Source organism: Dermacentor silvarum, chromosome 1 (assembly GCF_013339745.2).
Source record: "Dermacentor silvarum isolate Dsil-2018 chromosome 1, BIME_Dsil_1.4, whole genome shotgun sequence".
NCBI lineage: Eukaryota > Metazoa > Arthropoda > Arachnida > Ixodida > Ixodidae > Dermacentor > Dermacentor silvarum.
In genome coordinates this window covers 49,786,692-49,805,507 of record NC_051154.1, presented here as the reverse complement: position 1 = coordinate 49,805,507, position 18,816 = coordinate 49,786,692, and the positions used below count along the sequence as shown (strand labels likewise).

The window sequence follows — 18,816 nt, the reverse complement described above, 5'->3', positions numbered from 1 at the left end:
AGCACGCGTTATGCCACGTACACACTAGCGGCAAAACGCGCGCGGCGCTCCGCCGGCGGCTAAACGCAGCAGCGGCAGGGCGGCCACACCAACCGGCGGCGCGCCGCTGCGGCAATCACGTGACAGACTAGACTCCTCTCCTCTTCTCGAACTATCCGGGAGCTGACGCGTGCAGATGATAGTGCGAAACTAGAAACAAGCGGTCGGGCGGGTCCGCGTGGCACCAGTTTCCCGCGCGCACGTCACGGAAGCGGGCCGCTCTCATTGGTCTCCTTTATCCGCGGCACGCGGCAAACCGCAAAAAATCGGTCCAGGAGCGATCCATGCCGCGGCAAGAAAAACCCGTTTGGCGGCTGCTTTCGCGGCGCGGTTCTTGCCGCCGGCGGCGCGCCGCGCGCGTTTTGCCGCTAGTGTGTACGTGCCATTACGCTTTTGTATATATTTTTCTTTCCAGCGCACTCCGACTGTCATTCTCGGGCCTGTGCGACGAAAGTGCTGTACGCACAAACGGATCAAACGTGTTAGGGACAAGAACTTCATTGTGATAGGATGCTGCTGCGCCTTAAATTGCCGCAACCGACAAGGCGAGGGCAAAAGGCTTTTTTTGTTTACCATCCGGCGTGCGCAAACGCTTGCTGCACACTTGATATTTGCGCCGTCTCGCATCGTCGCGTTGCTACTTCCAAAACGGCATCATTAAGACCAGTTACTGACTGACGAAGCAAAATCGCGCCTCAAAAACTTCTCCGCAGGGCGCGATCGAAGCTTTCCTCGGATTTCCTTTGGTAGCGCGTTAGCTGTCGTCTGCCACGGCAGGCCCGACGCTGGCGGCGCCACTGTCGATATCGCGCCTCGATCGCGCTGGTCGCGCCCAGCGCGATAGTGGAACGGAGGAGGAGGGAAGTGGATGGCGCTACTTTTATATATATGGGGGTTTTAGATATCGCGCCTCGATCGCGCCGAGCGCGATAGTGGAACGGGGGAGGAGGGAAGTGGATGGCGCTACTTTTTATATATAGGGGCTTTAGCAAAAGCGCGCGCGTCATGCCGCGAGCGGCAAGTTGCCGCGCGTCAGCGCCTTGCCGCGAAGGCCACCGTGGCAATAGCGTCTCGCCGCGCGACAGCGCGATATGATCTCGCGCGCTCTCGGAACGCGGAATCACCGCGAGCGATAAAGGTGCTGACAGCGTCCAGAAATCTCACGCGCGCCACGCCGCCCCCGATTCCTGCCACTTTTGCCGCTAGCGGTAAGTTGCCGCGAGGCCACCGTGGCAAGCGCGTCCCGCCGCGCGAGCAACACCTCGAGCGCTCGTTGTTTCATGCGAGCGACGACGATCGTCGATTGAATAAAACCCGGCGCGGACCGGCGGCGGTGCGGTTGATAGCTCCGTGACGTCACCTTCGTCGCTCTTGATTGGTTGTTCTTCTCGCGGCACGCCGCAAAACCCCCGATTCCTGCCGCTTTTGCCGCGCGTTTTTGCCGCTAGCGTGACCGTACCCTAGTGGCACGTACACACTAGCGGCAAAACGCGCGCGGCACACCGCCGGCGGCAAAACGAAGCTGCCGCAGGGCGGCCACATGAGCCGGCGGCGCGCCGCTGCGGCAGTCACGTGACAGCATAGACTCCTCTCCCCTTCTCGAACTATCCGTCAGCTCCGTCCGGGAGCTGACGCCTGCAGATGATAGTGCGAAAGGAGTTTCCGGCTAACACCGGACGCGAGTAAGAAACGAGAGGCTGGGCCTATTAGATCTTCTTGGAGGTTGCGATGATCTATCTTGGCAGGCGTTGGTTGGGGGACGTTGAGGCGGACTTGGGGGAAACAGGAGAGTTTATTAACATTATTTACAGTGAAAATATACAAAGTAATGAACAGTCATACAGTGATCGGCGGCCGGCAGCAAATCGGACGCTGCGGCCCGTGGCAAGAAGAGGAACCTTCTTGATTTGTCGCTCTTCTAACCCCTTCGGTCTCTCGGAGACTCGAAGAATTGAGGTTCTTCGGGGTCCCGTCATTTTCGGCCAATCGTCGAGCCAGCTCAGGTGTCGTCATTTTCCTCCCCTAGTATTGGCCCGTGCAAGTGCCGTCATATTCGGCCAATGGGGACGCTCCGAGGGCTCCATTGTCCGATGGTTGATTTGCCTCCGGCGTTGCCTCCTCGCCTGGAAGCGCTCAGCTGCCAGAGACCGGATGTTCTCGGAACGATCCTCCACAGCTGCAAAACCGCTTTGCTCTCGACCAAGGCCTCCTACCTGGAATCGTGCCCGTCTCCCGTTGCACTTTTGGGAAGAGTCGAGCAGGATGAGAGGCAATAGCTTGCTTGATGTGATGCGCATGATGGGGAGGGTGTCGCCAACCTGTCTAACGGGTCCGGTAGTGTGGTTGATGCGACTCGGCGCACCATAATTGACATGCGATGGCCTTTTGAGATGGTGGGGGAACTTGATTGATTCCGGGAAAGGGGTCCGTATCTAACAGCTCCTCCTCGCCCCGGAAGTTCGGAATGGCCGGTGAACTCAATTCGCTGGCCATGAGGAACGCTGAGGGAACATGTAGAGTACTGGTGACGAGCCTCGTGTGACGAATCCCGGGTCCTGGAGAACATACGTAAGACAAACGAAACATAGCGCTGCACCACGTGTAAGCGCAGGCTCTTCACCCCCGACTCGCCAGGCTATTACTTTATTAAAATCAACCCTGCCAAGATAGATCATCGCAACCTCCAAGAAGATCTAATAACTGGTGGCAGCGGTGGGATGAACCTTCGACCGAAGAATGAGCCTTCGACCAAAGGAGTCCTGAAAGTGAACAGCGAAGGATCTGGGAGCAACGAAGAAGTATGAGCCTTCGACCCAGGGATTCCAGCTGAACAACTGGAACAGCGACATCGAGGAACCTTCGACCAAAGTCCGGAGAAACTGGGAACATCGAAGAAGAACGAGCCTTCGACCCAGGGAGTTCCGAGGAACTGGGAACAGCGGACGGATGGATGAGATGGCGTGGTGCTGCATCCATGGGTGAGCGCGTGGTTTCTTCCTTTGATTCGCCAGACTTCAAATTTTGTGTTTATTTTGATTGTTCTGGGAATCGGGCATTTGTAGCATATTTTTAGTTTGCACAAATTAAGGAAACAGTTCTAGCCACCAGTCGGGGCAGCTACCATGGATCTCATTGGAAGATTGGCGAGGGCAGACTTGCTCTTGGTGTGCGAGGATTTGGGAGTTGAGGCGGAGGAAACAATGGAAAGGCCAGCCATCGAAAGGGCAATAATAGATAGTGGCTTTGATGATGAAAGCATTGAGATTGCTTGGGAGGTAGTACAGCGCGAGCGTGAGCGTCAAGAACGAGAGCGCGAGAGTGAACGTGAGCGAGAACGGCAAGCGCACGAAAAGGTAATGGCAGCCTTGAACAAAGAGATACAAGCGTTGATCGAGCGAAGACAACAGCAGCCAAAAACATTTGTAGGTAATGCGCAGCGAAAGTATGAGGAACTCGCTAGCAGATTTTCGTCAAAAGCCGAAGAGAAGAGTAGTACCTATGAGATTAGCAGCACGTTCATAAGTGAACAAAAAGTGTTATCTGCTAGAAATGCCTTAGTGGCAACAGAGGCCGTTGAAGGTCGTAGTAAGAGCGACGAGGTGCTGTGCCAACAAAGTACTGTAGAGACAGCTAGGCCAGCTGTGAATGAATTGGCACAGTCACCGTGTGTGTACGTCGCAGGTAACGTCCCCCAACTCCCGCAACCAACGCCTGCCAAGATAGATCATCGCAGCCTCCAAGAAGATCTAATAGGCCGGTCCGCATGACACCAGTTTTCCGCGCGCACTTCACGGTAGCCAGCCGCTCTCATTGGTCTCCTTCATCCGTGGCACGCGGCAAACCGCAAAAAAATTGTCGCAGTTTCACCCGAAAGGCGAAGCATCAATTGCGATAGCAAATTAGTAGAGAGTAAGTAAGTAAAATGGCTGAGTAAGAATAGTAGTTTTATCAGCTGTATAAACTTGGACATGCAGCAGCACCAGCAACGCGCAGAACTGTTGTCGACGCCGTCGGCGTTTTGCCCGCGTTCGCACCGAACGCGCGCGGCGTCTTTATATAAATACGCATTTGGTGCCGCAGCTAAACGTCCCCTCCCTCCCTCCCTCCCGTCCCCCCACAGCCTTTCGCGCGACGGAAGAAGTCGCGTTTGCTCTCTATATATGGAAAGGAGGAAAGATACGCTTAGGCTACGTTCACACTCGGGAAGCGGCAAGCGGGCGGAAAGGCCAAAGCGGCCGGAAAATCTTTTCCGCGCATGTCCAAGTTGTTCACATTTGTTTTGCTATCGCCGCTGCCACCGCTGCCGCTTTCGCCCACATCCATCTAGTCTGCGTACGTTTGTCGGCGTGGTGGCGCTCATTATCGCACCATTTCGAGCGGTATGTTCATTCATCGTCCCACCCGTCATCAAAAGTGTTCATTTCGCGCAACTTTGCGTGTCGTCTGCGACCTTCGGTAAATTCCTCGTAGCCTTTCCGTAATTCTCCTCATACGGGCACGGTAGCGCTGTTGAAGTCAAAGGTTGGTGCCTAGGCGTGATTATATTTCTTTAATAGCACTTATTTACAGGTTGTAATAATATTTCATCATTTCGTATTATTGGCGGCGCCTCCAGTACACCAAAGCTAAAACCCGGGCTGGCCCTTGTGTTGGGGCTCGCCGAAGCCTGCGCGTCCTACGTGAGACCTATGCTCCCAATCTATTGTCGCGACGAGAAAACCACCGCGCAACGAAAAAAAAGTTGCAGTGGCTTAGCTCGGCTATGCCAGGATATACGTAGCGTTAGCAAAGGTTCAGCTGATTATTCTTAGCTTTCCTGGTTGTCTAGATTGTCAAGGATTAGCTTGATTGTCATGCTTACTGCTGCTCCAATGACACACACGCGGTATACGTATTATGTGGCACATGTATATAGCCTTCTTCTGTTCATTCCTCCTACGCTCAACCGCTAATTGCCAGGCAACTACTTCGGGATCCGATGAGTCAAGCTTCTCCGTTCTTCTGCGCTGTTGAGCAGCATTTGCGCTCTCCTTCTCCATGGCTATACCACACTGGCAAACGCCAGTCAGAAGCGCAGCGGCTCCAGCGCAGTGTCAGACGGCGACTGCACAGCGAGCGCGCGCCGGCGCCAGTGCGTCTACCACGGCTACGACGTCACTCCTCTGGAATGCGCAGACCGGCGGCGGAGTGCGCGAGAGGTGCCGGCTCCGGTGGCTCCGGTGCGCAAGCCGTGTGACATCACTGATCCTTGCGCATGCGCAGCACGGCTCTTGATGTGCCGCGCGAAACGGGCTTGTAGCTCACGCTACAAAAGCGCCCTGCGACTTTTGCAACATACTGCGCCCGTGCGAGGAGAATTGCGGAGCGCCAACGAGGAATCTGCCCAACTTTTCTCTGCCATGAAAGTGGGAGAAGAATTTTTTTTTGTACTTCTACCTACTTGTTTCCTAGAAATGGACAATGAATAAACGGAAGACGCGGACACCTCCGAAGCGGCTGTGGTGGGTTCGCCCAGCTTTGCAAAAGCGCGAGAAGTTGGGTCACCCCAAGGCTTCGTTGCTGCACCTCCGGTCGCGCGACGTTGAATACTATTGCGAGTATTGCTGACAGTACGTTTTAGTACCACTCTTGTCGTAGAGAAAGTGGTGGATCTATAGATCGCGTCGAGCACCATCGCAGCCTACACATTTGGTGCCATGTACAATTTTACGACCGGATGTTTACATGCTAGTGGAGCTTCCGGTCGAGCGGAACGACTTTCCGCCGCGATTCCGCCTCGCCATGGCGAAAAAATCGGTCCGAGACCGATTTTGCTTTCCGCCTGGTTTTCCACCCGCTTCGCCGCCTAGGCGGGCGGATTTTTAGAAGTTTTTGCCGCTTCCGCCTGCTTCGAGACCAAGTGTGAACGTAGCCTTAATTCTGCAGCCCTTCAGGGAGCACGGCGCAGAACGCGCGTTTGCTCTCCGACGTGCGTTCGCTCCCTGTGAAAGCGCGCGTCCCTCTCGCCCTTTCACTCGCACATACATCGCCGTTGACGTCATACGGAACCTCACGGCGACGCCGACGGCATAAATCCGCTTTGGAGTGTCTATATAATTGCTATCGCAATAAAATCGGTCCAGGAGCGATCCCTGCCGCGGCAAGAAAAACTTGTTTCGCGGCTGCTTTCGCGGCGCGCGTTTTGCCGCTAGTGTGTACGTGCGTTTTGCCGCTAGTGTGTTTAGGGTACGGCCACGCTAGCGGCAAAAACACGCGGCAAAAACGCGCGGCAACCCGTCATGCCGCACGCGGCAAAAGCTGCAGGAATCGGGGGTTTTGCGGCGTGCCGCGCGAAATGGCTTCAGGTACATCCACACTAGCGACAAAAACGCGCGCGACACGACGCGCGCGGCAGACTGGCGCGGGCAACTTCGAGACCAATTTCTGCGGCAAATGCCGCGTGCCGCGAGATGACAAACCAATAAAGAGCGACGAGGGGGGGCGTCACGGAGCTATCACAACCGGACCGCCGCCGGTCCGCGCCGGGTTTTCAATCGGACGATCGTCGTCTCTCGCATGAAACAACGAGCCCTGGCGGTGTCCTTTTCCCGGCGCTCCCATGGGCGCTGCCATGTTTGATCACATGGTGTCGCGTACATTGCTTGCTTCAGCTGCCTCCGTGTTTACAATGCAAGTGCGTGACGCCGGTGCGGCGCAGCAAACCTCCGTTTCGACGCATATCGTCGACGGTGACTATTTGGCCTACACGAAGCTTTGGCCCCAGCTTTAGACGACATGTAAGTGCTTTCAGAGCTCATTACGCCTTGTCCAAACGGCACGAGCAGCGGGACTAGAAATGTATTCCAACCTGTCCAAATTTTCCGCTTATGAATTAAATCAGGATCACTGTGCGCGTTATTTATTTAGCAAACATTTTGAAGCAGCGGCTTGTCATGTTTCTGACTCAGTAAAGTTCCTCTGTGCGGCCACTATTTATTGTTTATTTTCAGCCCTATCACCCGCGGTTGTGCTCTGCTGCGATAGATTTCTTCTTGCGGCTCACAAAGCTTGGGATGCAAATGTTCTGTACTTTGTGGTAGCTTGTAGCAAAGGCGTATTATCGCTAGTCCCTCGCTTACCTTGTGGACCGTCACGAAACGTTCAGCTTCCAGCATTCGTGTCTTGTCGGTGTAGTCGCCGTTATACTCATGCTTCGGCACATTGATTCAAGCGTGCGCCCATTCACTTATTATTGATACGTTGGCGGCACGGCTTGTGTAAGTTTTCGTGAGAGTAGGGGTAGATGTGTAAATAACGTGCGAGAAACTTACTATGCCAGTAGGTGCCGTTACTTCCTTTTGTAACGAGCGGTACTCACTCTTAAGTTGCGGAGTTGAAGTCCTTTCTTTGGAGGTTAGCTATACAGCGCTGGTGGATGAATTCTTTTTTTATCCTCGAGGAAAGCCAGCATCGGGAAGGGCCGGCAACACAGGCAGTCCTTATGTAGCAGCGACGACGTAGGTTGATTATATCGTTTAATATGCGAATCAATATTTTTGCAGCTAACTACCGCGCACGTCTTCACTTTATTGTTACACATTTTGCAGCATGAATTGGGCACAGTGCATTAGCGAACACCCACTTGCATTTCCGACAGCTGATCGAACAGTCGCAGGGCAGAAGCAGTAGTGGTTTCGTATTCTTGTGCATTCGCTGAGGCAACGTATGGCGCCCCGCCGAAGGCGTAATCTCGTTGCTTTAGAGCAAACTGCTCTGCGAAAAGGGTCAATAGGGGCTTTATGCGCGCGCGTTCGGAGAGCGCGGGAAATCTTATCGCGCTGCCGCACGGCGAAACACGCTTGCCACGGTGGCCTCGCGGAAAGGCGCTGACCCGCGCGTTTTTTGCCGCTAGCGTGGCCTAGCACCGCAATGTCGCCGTTCATAATCGCGTCGATAGCGGCCGCGGTTGCGACAAACAGTTTCGGTTTGACTCGGTGCAAAGCTGTCGAGAATGAAGAGCACCGCCTGCATCGCGATGGACGTGCGATCTGTTGACGGTTAGCTACTGGCGAAAAAATAATTGGGATGTGCGCGCGGTAGTGCAAAGCGTGTCGCAAATGATGGTGCGCGCCGCGGCCGTGCTGCGAAGGAAGTCGCGAGGCCTCGATTGCTGCTGCGAGAGCCAATCAGTCACGAGATGACGAGAATTGCAGCTTCCGCACTGCTTTTGTGCAAAATAGCAAAAGGATTTGCTCATCCATTACACTAATAAAATCGTGCTGACGTAGTAAGCATTTGTATATTGTTTTCTGGGTACCCTGATAATTTGGCGTTCGGTTAATTCGGACATTTTTTTTTTGTTCCCGTGAAATTCGAATTAACTAGGTTTTACTGTAATATGGGATATATACTATTCGAACTATTCGATTCGAAATTTTTCGACCAAATCACTATTCGCTTCGAATTCGCTTCGAACCTCAAATTCATTATTCGCCCAACCCTACGAAAAGGCATTAGCATCGGAAAGGCATCGCTACAAAATACCAGCCCAGATCGCTCGTTCTTGTCGCTCGATCGCTCGGTTCTGGGCCACGATTTTGTAGCAATGCCTTATGGCTTATTCTGCGCTGCTGGACAATGGATTGGAGAGATCTTCCAGGATACTAGTCTTATCATCCACCGCTCACAGCCGGCTGATCCCGTTGAAAACGCGAGCGGACCGTCGCTCTGAGCACTGACAAAGCGCAATAAGCACGAAAAGGCATTATTACAGGCAAGGCATCGCTACAAAATACCGGCCCTGGAAATCATGAATTCTTCGCTCGCCGCCTGGAAGTGCTATGAGCGACTAGCCAATAGCGCGAAGCCGGAACAGGATGTACATCGGTCAAGTACTACCGATTGTCGCACGGAACGAGCAAACGACTAAATTTTGATACGTGCGAGGATAAGAACGTAGTTCAAGACCTTTAGAAATATTTATGCTGCTCTTTACAGTAAAACACATCAGCATAAATTAATAAAGCAGGGTCACGCCAGTTTCGGCGCGTATTTGCTGCCCTCATACCGGCAACACCGGGGAGACGTCGCTCAAAGTCGTCGCTCGCGTGCGGTCCAACTTGTAGGCGACGAGCGAACGCGACAGCCATCTCCATTGTGTAGCTTGTCGCTGTCGCGCGCAAGATCGCTTGCGTGCGGTTTATACTTAAAGGCACGCGCAGTTCCGTCTGTTGTCACGGTTGCTTCGGAGTTTGTTGTCGCTGACTTCTGCACTTGCACCTCTCTCTCTCTCTCTCTCTCTCTCTCTCTCTTTTTTTTTTTAACACGTTATTTACCCATTTCACACAATAAGAAGTCTTCGGGCACGCAGCCTTCCGTGTCGGATGTAGCAAAGCAGTGCACTTGTTTACATCGACATCTACAGCCACAGATCGTTGTTAGCGTCAGATATTGGGGGAAAGGTGCATCCCTGATATGAAATAATGTGAAAACACATAATAAAACACACACATCTGCGCATACTAGCCGCGTTGTTCCGCCGTCAGACGAGTCAGTATGAGCGGCTGAGCCCCTCTACCAAAGGCAACTCTGGTTCAGTTATATTTATTGGGCTGTTAATTTATTAGCGACTCTCGCTTTTCTTTAACTTGCTCATACTTACAGCTTGCGTGTGTCAAAAAGCATTATTTGAGAAAACTGTGCTCGCATAAGCGCTCATTTAAATACCGTGCTGTTCTCTCGCGAAAACGCAGATGGCATCGTTCACACTGGGTATACCTGAGCGAGGCGGCTGTTTATGCTGCTGTGCCGAATGCACCGTTTCTTGTTTGACGCAGAGGTAAACAGTGTATCTCTAGAATTACGAAATGTGCCAGCATAACAACACGTACAGACCCACCCATATACGACCCAGTGTTACAGCGCCATAAACGAGTACGTGAAGTCAGGCACACACTTTCACTACCAGCAAGCGAGGACCGACGCTGCAAGAAGACTTCGGCAGCAATGGAATGTTTTGAAGTGTTGACCAAGTGTAACGCAGGGGTTTATCGATAAATTTGCTATTATAGCCAGCATTGCAAGGGCAACTACAGCGTTACCTGTGCAGTCCGGACAAAGCCCTCGCCACTTTGTTTTAAAGTGGAGTTGCAGTCTTACGCTACGCAAGTTTTCGGCACCTCACCGACGTCGAGCTACCAGTGGGGTTTCAATGCGGTACATGGCACGAATGTTTGCAGTAGCGCGCTTCCGAGCACCTTTTTTTTTCCCCCTCTCGGGGGTCTCCCCCGAGAAGGGGCCGCGCGGCTGTGCGGGCGACCCTTCCAAAACGTTTCGCGACTAATCTGCCAGGGCAAGGCGCATGCACCGTCGGGCCGTGAAAGAGGCGGATTGTCTGCGCTATCGCTAGCCACCCTACTATCGACCCTTCGTTCGTCGTCACCTATTGTACTATACGGGATTATATAACAATTAAAATTAACAAATGTCAACGAATGAATTGCATTTTCTTTCTAGCTGCCACGTTCAACAACAGCCACAGTCAGTATCATTATGCCAGTCAGTTCACAGAAGACTGCACATAGAGGTAAATGCTGAATTTTATTTACATTGTCAATGACATCAGTACACACAGAAAGATGAGTGTCTTTTCCTGCAGTACGTATCTGCTTGGTGATGAATTGTTACTTGGTCTCCAACGTAGCTGTAGTGCTAAACTCTGTGCTGCAAAAGAGGTGGTTCCATCACTCAGTAACACCAGCATGCCATTTGCCAGCGAAAATCAAATGGGCAGAGGCTATAAAAGGGGTGTCCCTTATGCAGACTGCTGCACTGTGACAAATAATTTGTTCAATAAGGATACAACTTTTGTCTGTTACTTTCCCATAGAAGAGGGCCTTTTTATTTTTCAAATGATGGTGAGCTCTTGAGTGATCGGCATGAAAAAAAAAAAATTAACCTTGTAGTACACAACAAAGTAATGTATACAAAATGTTCTGCATTGATTCTCTTGCAGAAACATGACTACAAAATTGTAAGAGTTGGCATTTCATTCATCCACAGCAATTGCATATCCCTAGTGGTGTGCTCTGATGCAAAACTTCATGGATTTCAGAGTTACGGAGTGGGGCCCTCCATTCCATTGGGAGAGTGGAGATGCCCGTAATTCCACTCCTTCGAACTCCTCGAAATGGCGAGAGTTCAACCGTTCCCACTCCTTGAGTGGCTGAGCTGATCTATTCTTCTAATTCCAGTATATAAAATGCTTTCTCTATAATTGTTTATTACTTAAGCTTACCCCCTTGCGTGCCTAGCAATTAAAAACATTTTTGAAGTCGTAATGTCATAATGTTGCATATTTTTTTTTTCAGACAAGAACAACGAACACGCTTTGTGACCTGTTATTTCTGCAGTTGTTGCCTGTAATCTATTATGTACTGCTAAAAAAAAGCCTTTTCTCAGTTTTGGTTTCAGAAAAAAAAAATCTCTGCCTATGTGCAATGAAAGCTTCAGCATTAGCCCTTAAAAGAAGCATTCTGTGGCCACTCGGATGGTCGAAAGCACATGTCTATTCCTGATAAAGCGCATGCCTGGTCAATTCAGTACCCATACTTCAGGAACTAAATACATGAAACTGGACACAAATTAAAACATGTAAACCATCTCAACCAACAAGGTTAGCAAGAAGACGTGAAAGCCCTATTAGCTTTTACATGTTTTGTTTTCTAAAACATTGTATAAAAAATTAGAAGACATTAGAACATGTAGTCAAGGGTTCGTTGCATTATCCGCGCACAAACTAAAAAATGTCAGTTTCGCCCTAAGGGCGAAGCAATGAATGCGATAGCAACACAGCAATGTCATACGAAGTAAGGTGAGCAGCTTTGGTAGCAATATGAATTGTAGTAAACATGAGCTGATTAAGTAAGCAGGTGTGCTGCGGCGTAAGTAGACCGACATGAAGAGAGACTCGATGACCACGAGAAGGCGCGTGTGAAACGGTGGTGTTGATGAGAAGCGCTTCCCGTGGGCAGCGCGTGCGAAGGGACACACCTGTAGCGCTGCACTGCCGACCCGGGCAGCATTGCATGTGTAGCGTGCGTTGGAAAATGTGGCCCGACTATTACTAACTGATTGAACAAGCGTGGTGTGAGCGCGCACAAACAAACATGAATAGATCACACTGAATGACTGCAGACAACGACTGTCAAAACGCTGGCAGCAAGCGCATACGCCGCACCAACGGGCGAAGGTACGTGTGGTCTATCGCTTCAACGGAAACTGAGCGGCGAATGCACGGTGCATAAAGGTCAGCGCCGTGTGGAGATAAGCGACGGTGCGAGCGACGAGCGCGGTTGTTGGCAGAGAGGAAGTGTGCCCCCCCCTCCCCCCACCCTCCGCTCCCTCCGGCGCTGGCTTCCCGCTTCCTTGCTTGCGCGTGGGAGATTGAGTGCGTTCGCTCTCCGTCATAGCGCGCGTCCCCGCACGCTTCCGCTCGGGCATACGGCGCGCGGCGAAGATTTTATCTATAGGGAACCTCACGGCGACGACGACGGCGACGGCAGAAATGCGGTTGAAGTGTCCATATCATTGCTATCGCAATAACATGGTAAACGATGCTTGCAGTACTGGCGATATTGCGCTACCCAGGCGGCGCTGTGGAAACGCGGTCAACAGCGCCCTCCATGCGACGTTAGCGGTTTCGGGTAGTACAAAACGCGAAGCCCTGCTAGTGAATGCAAAGCGGCGCACTCAGCGAAGCAGACTGGGTTTGAGAGACTCGACTGCATTTTTGCTCCATTTATTGCATGGTTAAGTGAAGAACGGGGCGCACGTACTCTCGTCGAGATGAGACGGAGGTTACTCTCAGCAAACGCAGGTACCTTTTACGGTAGCTGAACACCCAAACACACGAAGAAATGAAGTCGGTACACAAAGCAAGCGAGGCCGCCTGTATAGCCCGATGACAGCGTAACTCAATGCGGAGAGCTACGACTAGTACTATCGAGCCAATTTCGTCGCTCGCCACCAGGTCGCAGCGCGGTGTGTTAAAAACAAAGGAGCGTAAGGTGTTGGTGTGTGGTATACTGCACTTTATTAAAACTCGACAACATAAGTTGCATAGCAGTTCTAGGAGAAATAGGATAGTATATAAAGTTCTAACTGTTGTGCTTTGTGAACATTAACTGTCTGAAATGGCGTCGCACGAACGTCCCTTTGTGCCTTCGCGATAAGAGACTACGTAGAAAAGGCACAGTCTATATCTACCGATGTGCTAACTGCAAATTCACTTGAGGCCTGCGTGAGCAGCAGGAAGCGAGGCGCGTTTGACTTACAGAAGCTTAACTGTGTCACCTCGTCGCCGCTAAAAAAGCAATTAAAAGTTGCTTTTTCTAAATGCACTTCAACCTTGTAATGCAGAAGTATAGAATGTGTGCAGAATACTGTGTTGTTCCTATGCTGCGGCAGAGGTAGTCTCTGAAAGAGCCCATACTCTGTAAAAAAATTAGAAATCCCATAAGTTGGCCGTGTCTAGTTTACTCTAATTGGCAAATTTACTAGTTTTGTAGTGTCGCTCAAGATTTAGTGCTGCATAACTACGTGCCAATTCCATTCCAACTTCATTCCGGAATCTCGGGTTCCGCGATTCCATTCGCATTACATCTGCCCGACTTGTGCCATTATTCCACATTCCTCAAGTTAATTATTTCCCAACTGATTACGTTGGCCAGCGTGCTTTTCGTATATATATATATATATATATATATATATATATATATATATATTGAACGAGATAACACTACAACATAGTACAATTAAAACAGCAGTCGGCGTCTGTTAATTTGATATCGTCAGGACATTCAGAATCCGAATTATATGATGTTCGAATTAAACGAGTTCGAAATATGTAGTGAAAAAAACGTTTAAGTATCTTGTACGGTGCTCAGCATCCGGTAACGACTTGAAGTGCCAACAAATCTACACCATAAAGTGTGGTCAGTAGTAGAGATACCGAACACCGGGTGATCGGAGACGAATATGCGAGAAGCCGCGCTGGTGGCGCCATCTTGTGGCGCAGACTTTTACCAGAAAGGACAAACAGCTATTGTTGCATTGACAAATCATATTCTACGTTGCTGCTGGTATAACGCGTACGCAGTGACGTAATCGTTCACATACATTTCCTTTTCTTTTTCTTTTTTTCGTCGGCGAGAACACCTTGTAACACCCATTTTGAGCTTTAAGTGATGACTTTAGTTTAGATGACTCAAGCTTCTCACATAAACCGGATGTTCGTGCAGGTGTCTATAGGAACACATCACCAGGGCGGTAGGAAACGACGCGGTGAGAGGCATCGTACCGATGTTTCCGATCGTCTTGGCTTGCTTCAGTGTTCATACGGGCGCAACGACGACATTGAGCAAGACGAGACACAAACTGGTCGCAAATGAATGGTGAAGTGTTGACGGGGCCAGAGAAGAAAGAAACGTCGAGTGATGAGGTTGGGTGGCGGCCGTGTACTAAGATAAACACGGAGAGTATCCGGGGGTCCGTTCAACAGATGTATTGTACACAAATGTTACAAATGGGAGAATCGCATCACAGTTACGATGGTCAGGTCGAATATACATGGATAGCATGTCGCACAGCGTGCGATGAAATCCCTCTGTTAAGCCATTGGTTTGAGTGTAGCAGCTAGACGTTGTCTTGTGCACGGTGTTGAACGCTTGCAGAACTTTTGATTATTAAGAGTGCTTGAAAAAAATGCCTTGTCTCGGTCGCTCAAAAGAATGTGAGGGGCCCCGTGACATAAGTAGATAGCCTGCAAGAAGAAGGCCGCTACCTCCGAGGCAGATCCTGAACGTGTTGAGGCTGTTTCAGTGTACGGGGTCAAGCTGAGGCTGTTTCAGCGTACCGGGTCAGCAGTGACGACCCATCTGTTGCCATCTGGAGTAGTTGGGAGGGTCCCGAAAAGGTCAATGCCGACGACAGAGAAGGGTTCTGCTGGACAAGAAAGTGGTTGTAGCGTCCCAACCAGAGCAGTAGTAGGTCGCTTACGGTGTTGGCAAAGCGTGCACGAGGCAACATATCTATAGCTATGCTCGTGGAAAGACCTGGCCAAAAAAATCGGCTGCGTATGCGCTCGTGGGTTTTGTGGTACCCCAAGTGGCCTGACGTAGGGTCATCGTGTGAGGCCTGCAGAACTTCAGCGCGAAGAGAGTGCGGTACAACGGGAACCCATCGATGGCCTTCCGGGTGAAAAATGTAACGGTAGAGCACGTCGTCTTCGAACTTAAATAGTTTGAGCTGTTTCCGTATCCTGGCATTAGGTGGCGATGAAACACTGCTAAGGCGATTGATGATACCATGGCAATAAGAATCGGTGCGTTGGTGAGTGGAAAGCACTGAAGGGCGGGTTGATGGAGTCAAGGAGGAAATCGGTGTAATAGACGATGCGCCCTCCGTGCGGCCAATTTGACACGGTGATGCGATGTGCTCCGATGATGGTGGTAATGGGCATCGTGAAAGAGCATCGGCACCTCGGTGCTTCCTTCCGGATTTGTAAATGACATCGAAATCCTATGCTTGTAATCGGAGTATCCAGCGGCCAAGGCGTCCAGACAAGTTTTTGATTGTCGACAACCAACATAGGGCATGATGGTCGGTCACAACCGTGAAATGTCAACCGCGGAGGTATGGACGAAATTTCTGAATGGACCAGACAACAGCCAAACACTCTTGTTCGATTATCGAGTACTTCTTTTTCGCAGAAGTCAGAACGTGGCTTACATATGCAACAACCTTCTCTCAAAATTCGCATTTGCGCTGCAGCAGTACGGCACCAATTCCTTGACGACTAGCGTCAGTGTCCAGTAATGTGAGTGCCTTGTCATCAAAATGACAAAGAACAGGTGGGGATGTTAGTGCGCGCTTGAGTTCTTGGAACGCGGCTTCACACTGATTGTTCCAATCGAAGGAACTGGAACTAGCAAGGAGCTTTTGGAGGGGCGAGGCAATGGTGGCGAAGTTCCGGATGAAACGTCGAAAGTATGAGGCGAGTCCAAGGAAGCTGCGCAGTTCTTCTGCACGAAGTGGGCGTGGAAAGTTGAACACTGCGGAAATTTTGTCCGGATCGGGCTAGATGCCGTCTTTGCTAACGAGATAACCCAGGACTTTAATCGAAGTGCTAGTGAAACGGCACTTATTAGTGTTTATTTGAAGTCCGGCATTAGAAACGCATGTGAGCACTTCATCTAGGCATTGCAGATGGTCACTGAAAGTCGAGGAAAACACGACAATATCGTCGAGGTAACATAGGCAAGCTTTCCACTTGAGGCCGCGAAGAACCGTGTCGATCATTCTTTCAAATGTGGCGGGAGCATTGCATAAACCGAAAGGCATGACGTTAAACTCGTAAAGACCGTCCGGAGTAGAAAAGGTGGTATTTTCTTTGTCCGCTTCGTGCATTGGAATTTGCCAATATCCGGAGCGAAGATCAAGGCTGGAAAAGTATTGCGCGCCTTGCAAAGCATCGAGGGCGTCATAGATATGGGTCATCGGATATACGTCCTTGCGGGAGATCTTGTTTAGCGCTGTTGTGTCTGGCGGGCCTTCGGGACAAGGGAGGCCGGCGCCGACTCAGACGCGCCAATCTGGCGCCCCTTTCTCGCGGCCGAGAATTGTCACCTGGGACTGAGGGATTAGCAGTTGGTCTCCGGGCTATCTCATGCGTCGCTAAACGGCAGCGTCGCCCCTTCGGTGCGGTTCCGTGATTTACCAGCGCCGCCCGAACCACGACGAGGTCTGGCGTCGATTGCGACGCGCCAAACTGACGCCCTTTCGAGAGAGCCACCGCCCTCCCTGGTTCCGCGAACTGACCGCTATGGAGAGGCGAATCTTGAAAGGGGCCAGTGTCTGGCAGTCCCGGGGGAACGACATCAACGTTCGGTTCCCAAGGTGTCAACCGCTGCCTGTGTTCGGGGGCGACCTAGCAAGATTGGAGGCGGAGCCCGGCGGGAAACGACGACACATCACGTGCGGGATATGGCTACCTGACCAAAGACTGTCATTGGCTAAAAGAACTAAAGTGTATTCCCTCGTCGAGTGAAAGAGGGAAACGGAAGGGATAAAACAGGGGACTTGAGTGTTATGGGAAAACGCTTGACGATGTAGAGAGGCTTGACCATGTAGGGACGCTCGACCATGTAGAACGCTCGGAGATGTAAACGCTACTTCATGCAAAGATGTTAGCACGTAGACGGCTCCAATATCATGGAGCCCTTCTTGTAAAATGCCATGTACAGTGTATATAAAACAGTTTTCTAATCTCCCTGGATATCTCCTCCTCTCGGCACCTGGCACGGCGCCATACATGGAACCCTTCGTGGCCGCACGGACATCGGCTTTCGCAACAGCGCACGGTAGTCAACACAAAATCGTACCGATCCATCCTTCTTCTGCACTAAAACGACGGGTGATGACCAAGAACTGGCGTAGGGACGTATGATGTTTCTTTTCAGCATATCGGCAACGTTCTCCTCAATGATTTTGCGTTCGGCCAGAGAGACTCGGTAGGGCCGACGGCGTACAATAGTCTGCCATCGGTGTCGATACAGTGGAAGGCAACGGAGGTCTGTCCGAGTGACAAATTATATTAAAGGAGGCCTGATGCTTCGTGAGGAGTTTTAGCAACGCTTCACACTGAGCAGCAGTAAGGTCAGAACTTATCACGGAAGCAAGGGCAGATGAAGCAGATTTGCCCTGTTGAGGAAGAGCTTGCGAGGCGGCAAGAGGAATCAGAGAGACTGCTTGGGTGTCCACATAACAGGCTACTGCAGAGCCTTGAGGTAGGAGGATTGTCTCAGTGGTCGTGTTCAAGGCGATGATTAATGCAGAGCTTTCTTTGAACCGCACCAGGCTGGAAGCGAAGACAATCCCACGGGCAAGAAAGACAGTGGCCGTAAGGAGTGATGAACACGGCGCCATTGGTGATGTCCGTAGAAGAGAGTCTTATGATTTGGTCGTGGCCGGGAGGCAGTACAGAATCGGCAGCAGTGAGAAAACGCACTTGTGGCTCATCGGCACTCCCGCTGCAATGAACGGTCTCGGTCATATAGACTACACGTTGGCGGCAAGAGATTAAAGTGGACTCTGACGAGAGGGAGTCCCAACCTAAAATTAGTTCATGAGTGCACGGGAATAAAATCGTTAACTTAATGTGATACCGGATACCATCAATGAAGACGCATGCTGTACATTAGGCTGATGGTCGAATGAGTGTTCCATTAGCCCCAATCAAAGATGATCCAACATAAGGTGTCTTCACTTTTCGCAGACGAGAGCACAAGTCCGCATGCATAACAGCAATAGTAGCTCCTGTGTCAATCAGAGCTAACAAACTCACACCCTCCACAGACACCAATAACATGTTCGATGGACTTTCAGGAGGGCTTGTAGCACTTCGCGGCGATGCAGTTTTCCCTCTAAAAAAGTTGTCGCAGTTTCACCTGAAAGGCGAAGCATCAATTGCGATAGCAAATTTGTAGAGAGCTATACGGAGTAATGATATTAGCTTTATCAGCTGTATAAACTTGGACATGCAGCAGCACCGGCAACACGCAGAACTGTTGTCGACGCCGTCGGCGTTTTGCCCGCGTTCGCTCAAAATGCGTGCGGCGTTGGTGACTGTTGCCGGAGCCTCTGATATAAATAGGCACTTGGTGCCGCAGCTAAACGTCGCCTCCCTTCCCTCCCCCCCCCCTCCCCCACGGCCTCTCGCGCATCGGAAGAAGGCGCGTT

At 51.1% G+C, this 18,816-nt stretch overlaps 1 protein-coding gene across 2 annotated transcripts in view; it reads right to left on the bottom strand.

Annotated features, from left to right (window-relative positions):
* Positions 1-10,598: 10,598 nt before the first annotated feature.
* The window catches only part of LOC119462539 (uncharacterized), a 31,199-nt gene continuing 22,981 nt past the window's right edge, over positions 10,599-18,816 (bottom strand). Inside the window, exon 8 of one of the 2 annotated variants that reach the window (XM_037723884.2) lies at positions 10,599-10,740. In XM_037723884.2, coding sequence (XP_037579812.1) covers positions 10,622-10,740 — 119 coding nt within the window. In that variant the 3' untranslated portion in view covers positions 10,599-10,621. The remainder of the gene's footprint in view (positions 10,741-18,816) is intronic. The other variant, XM_037723891.2, reaches the window with a different exon arrangement.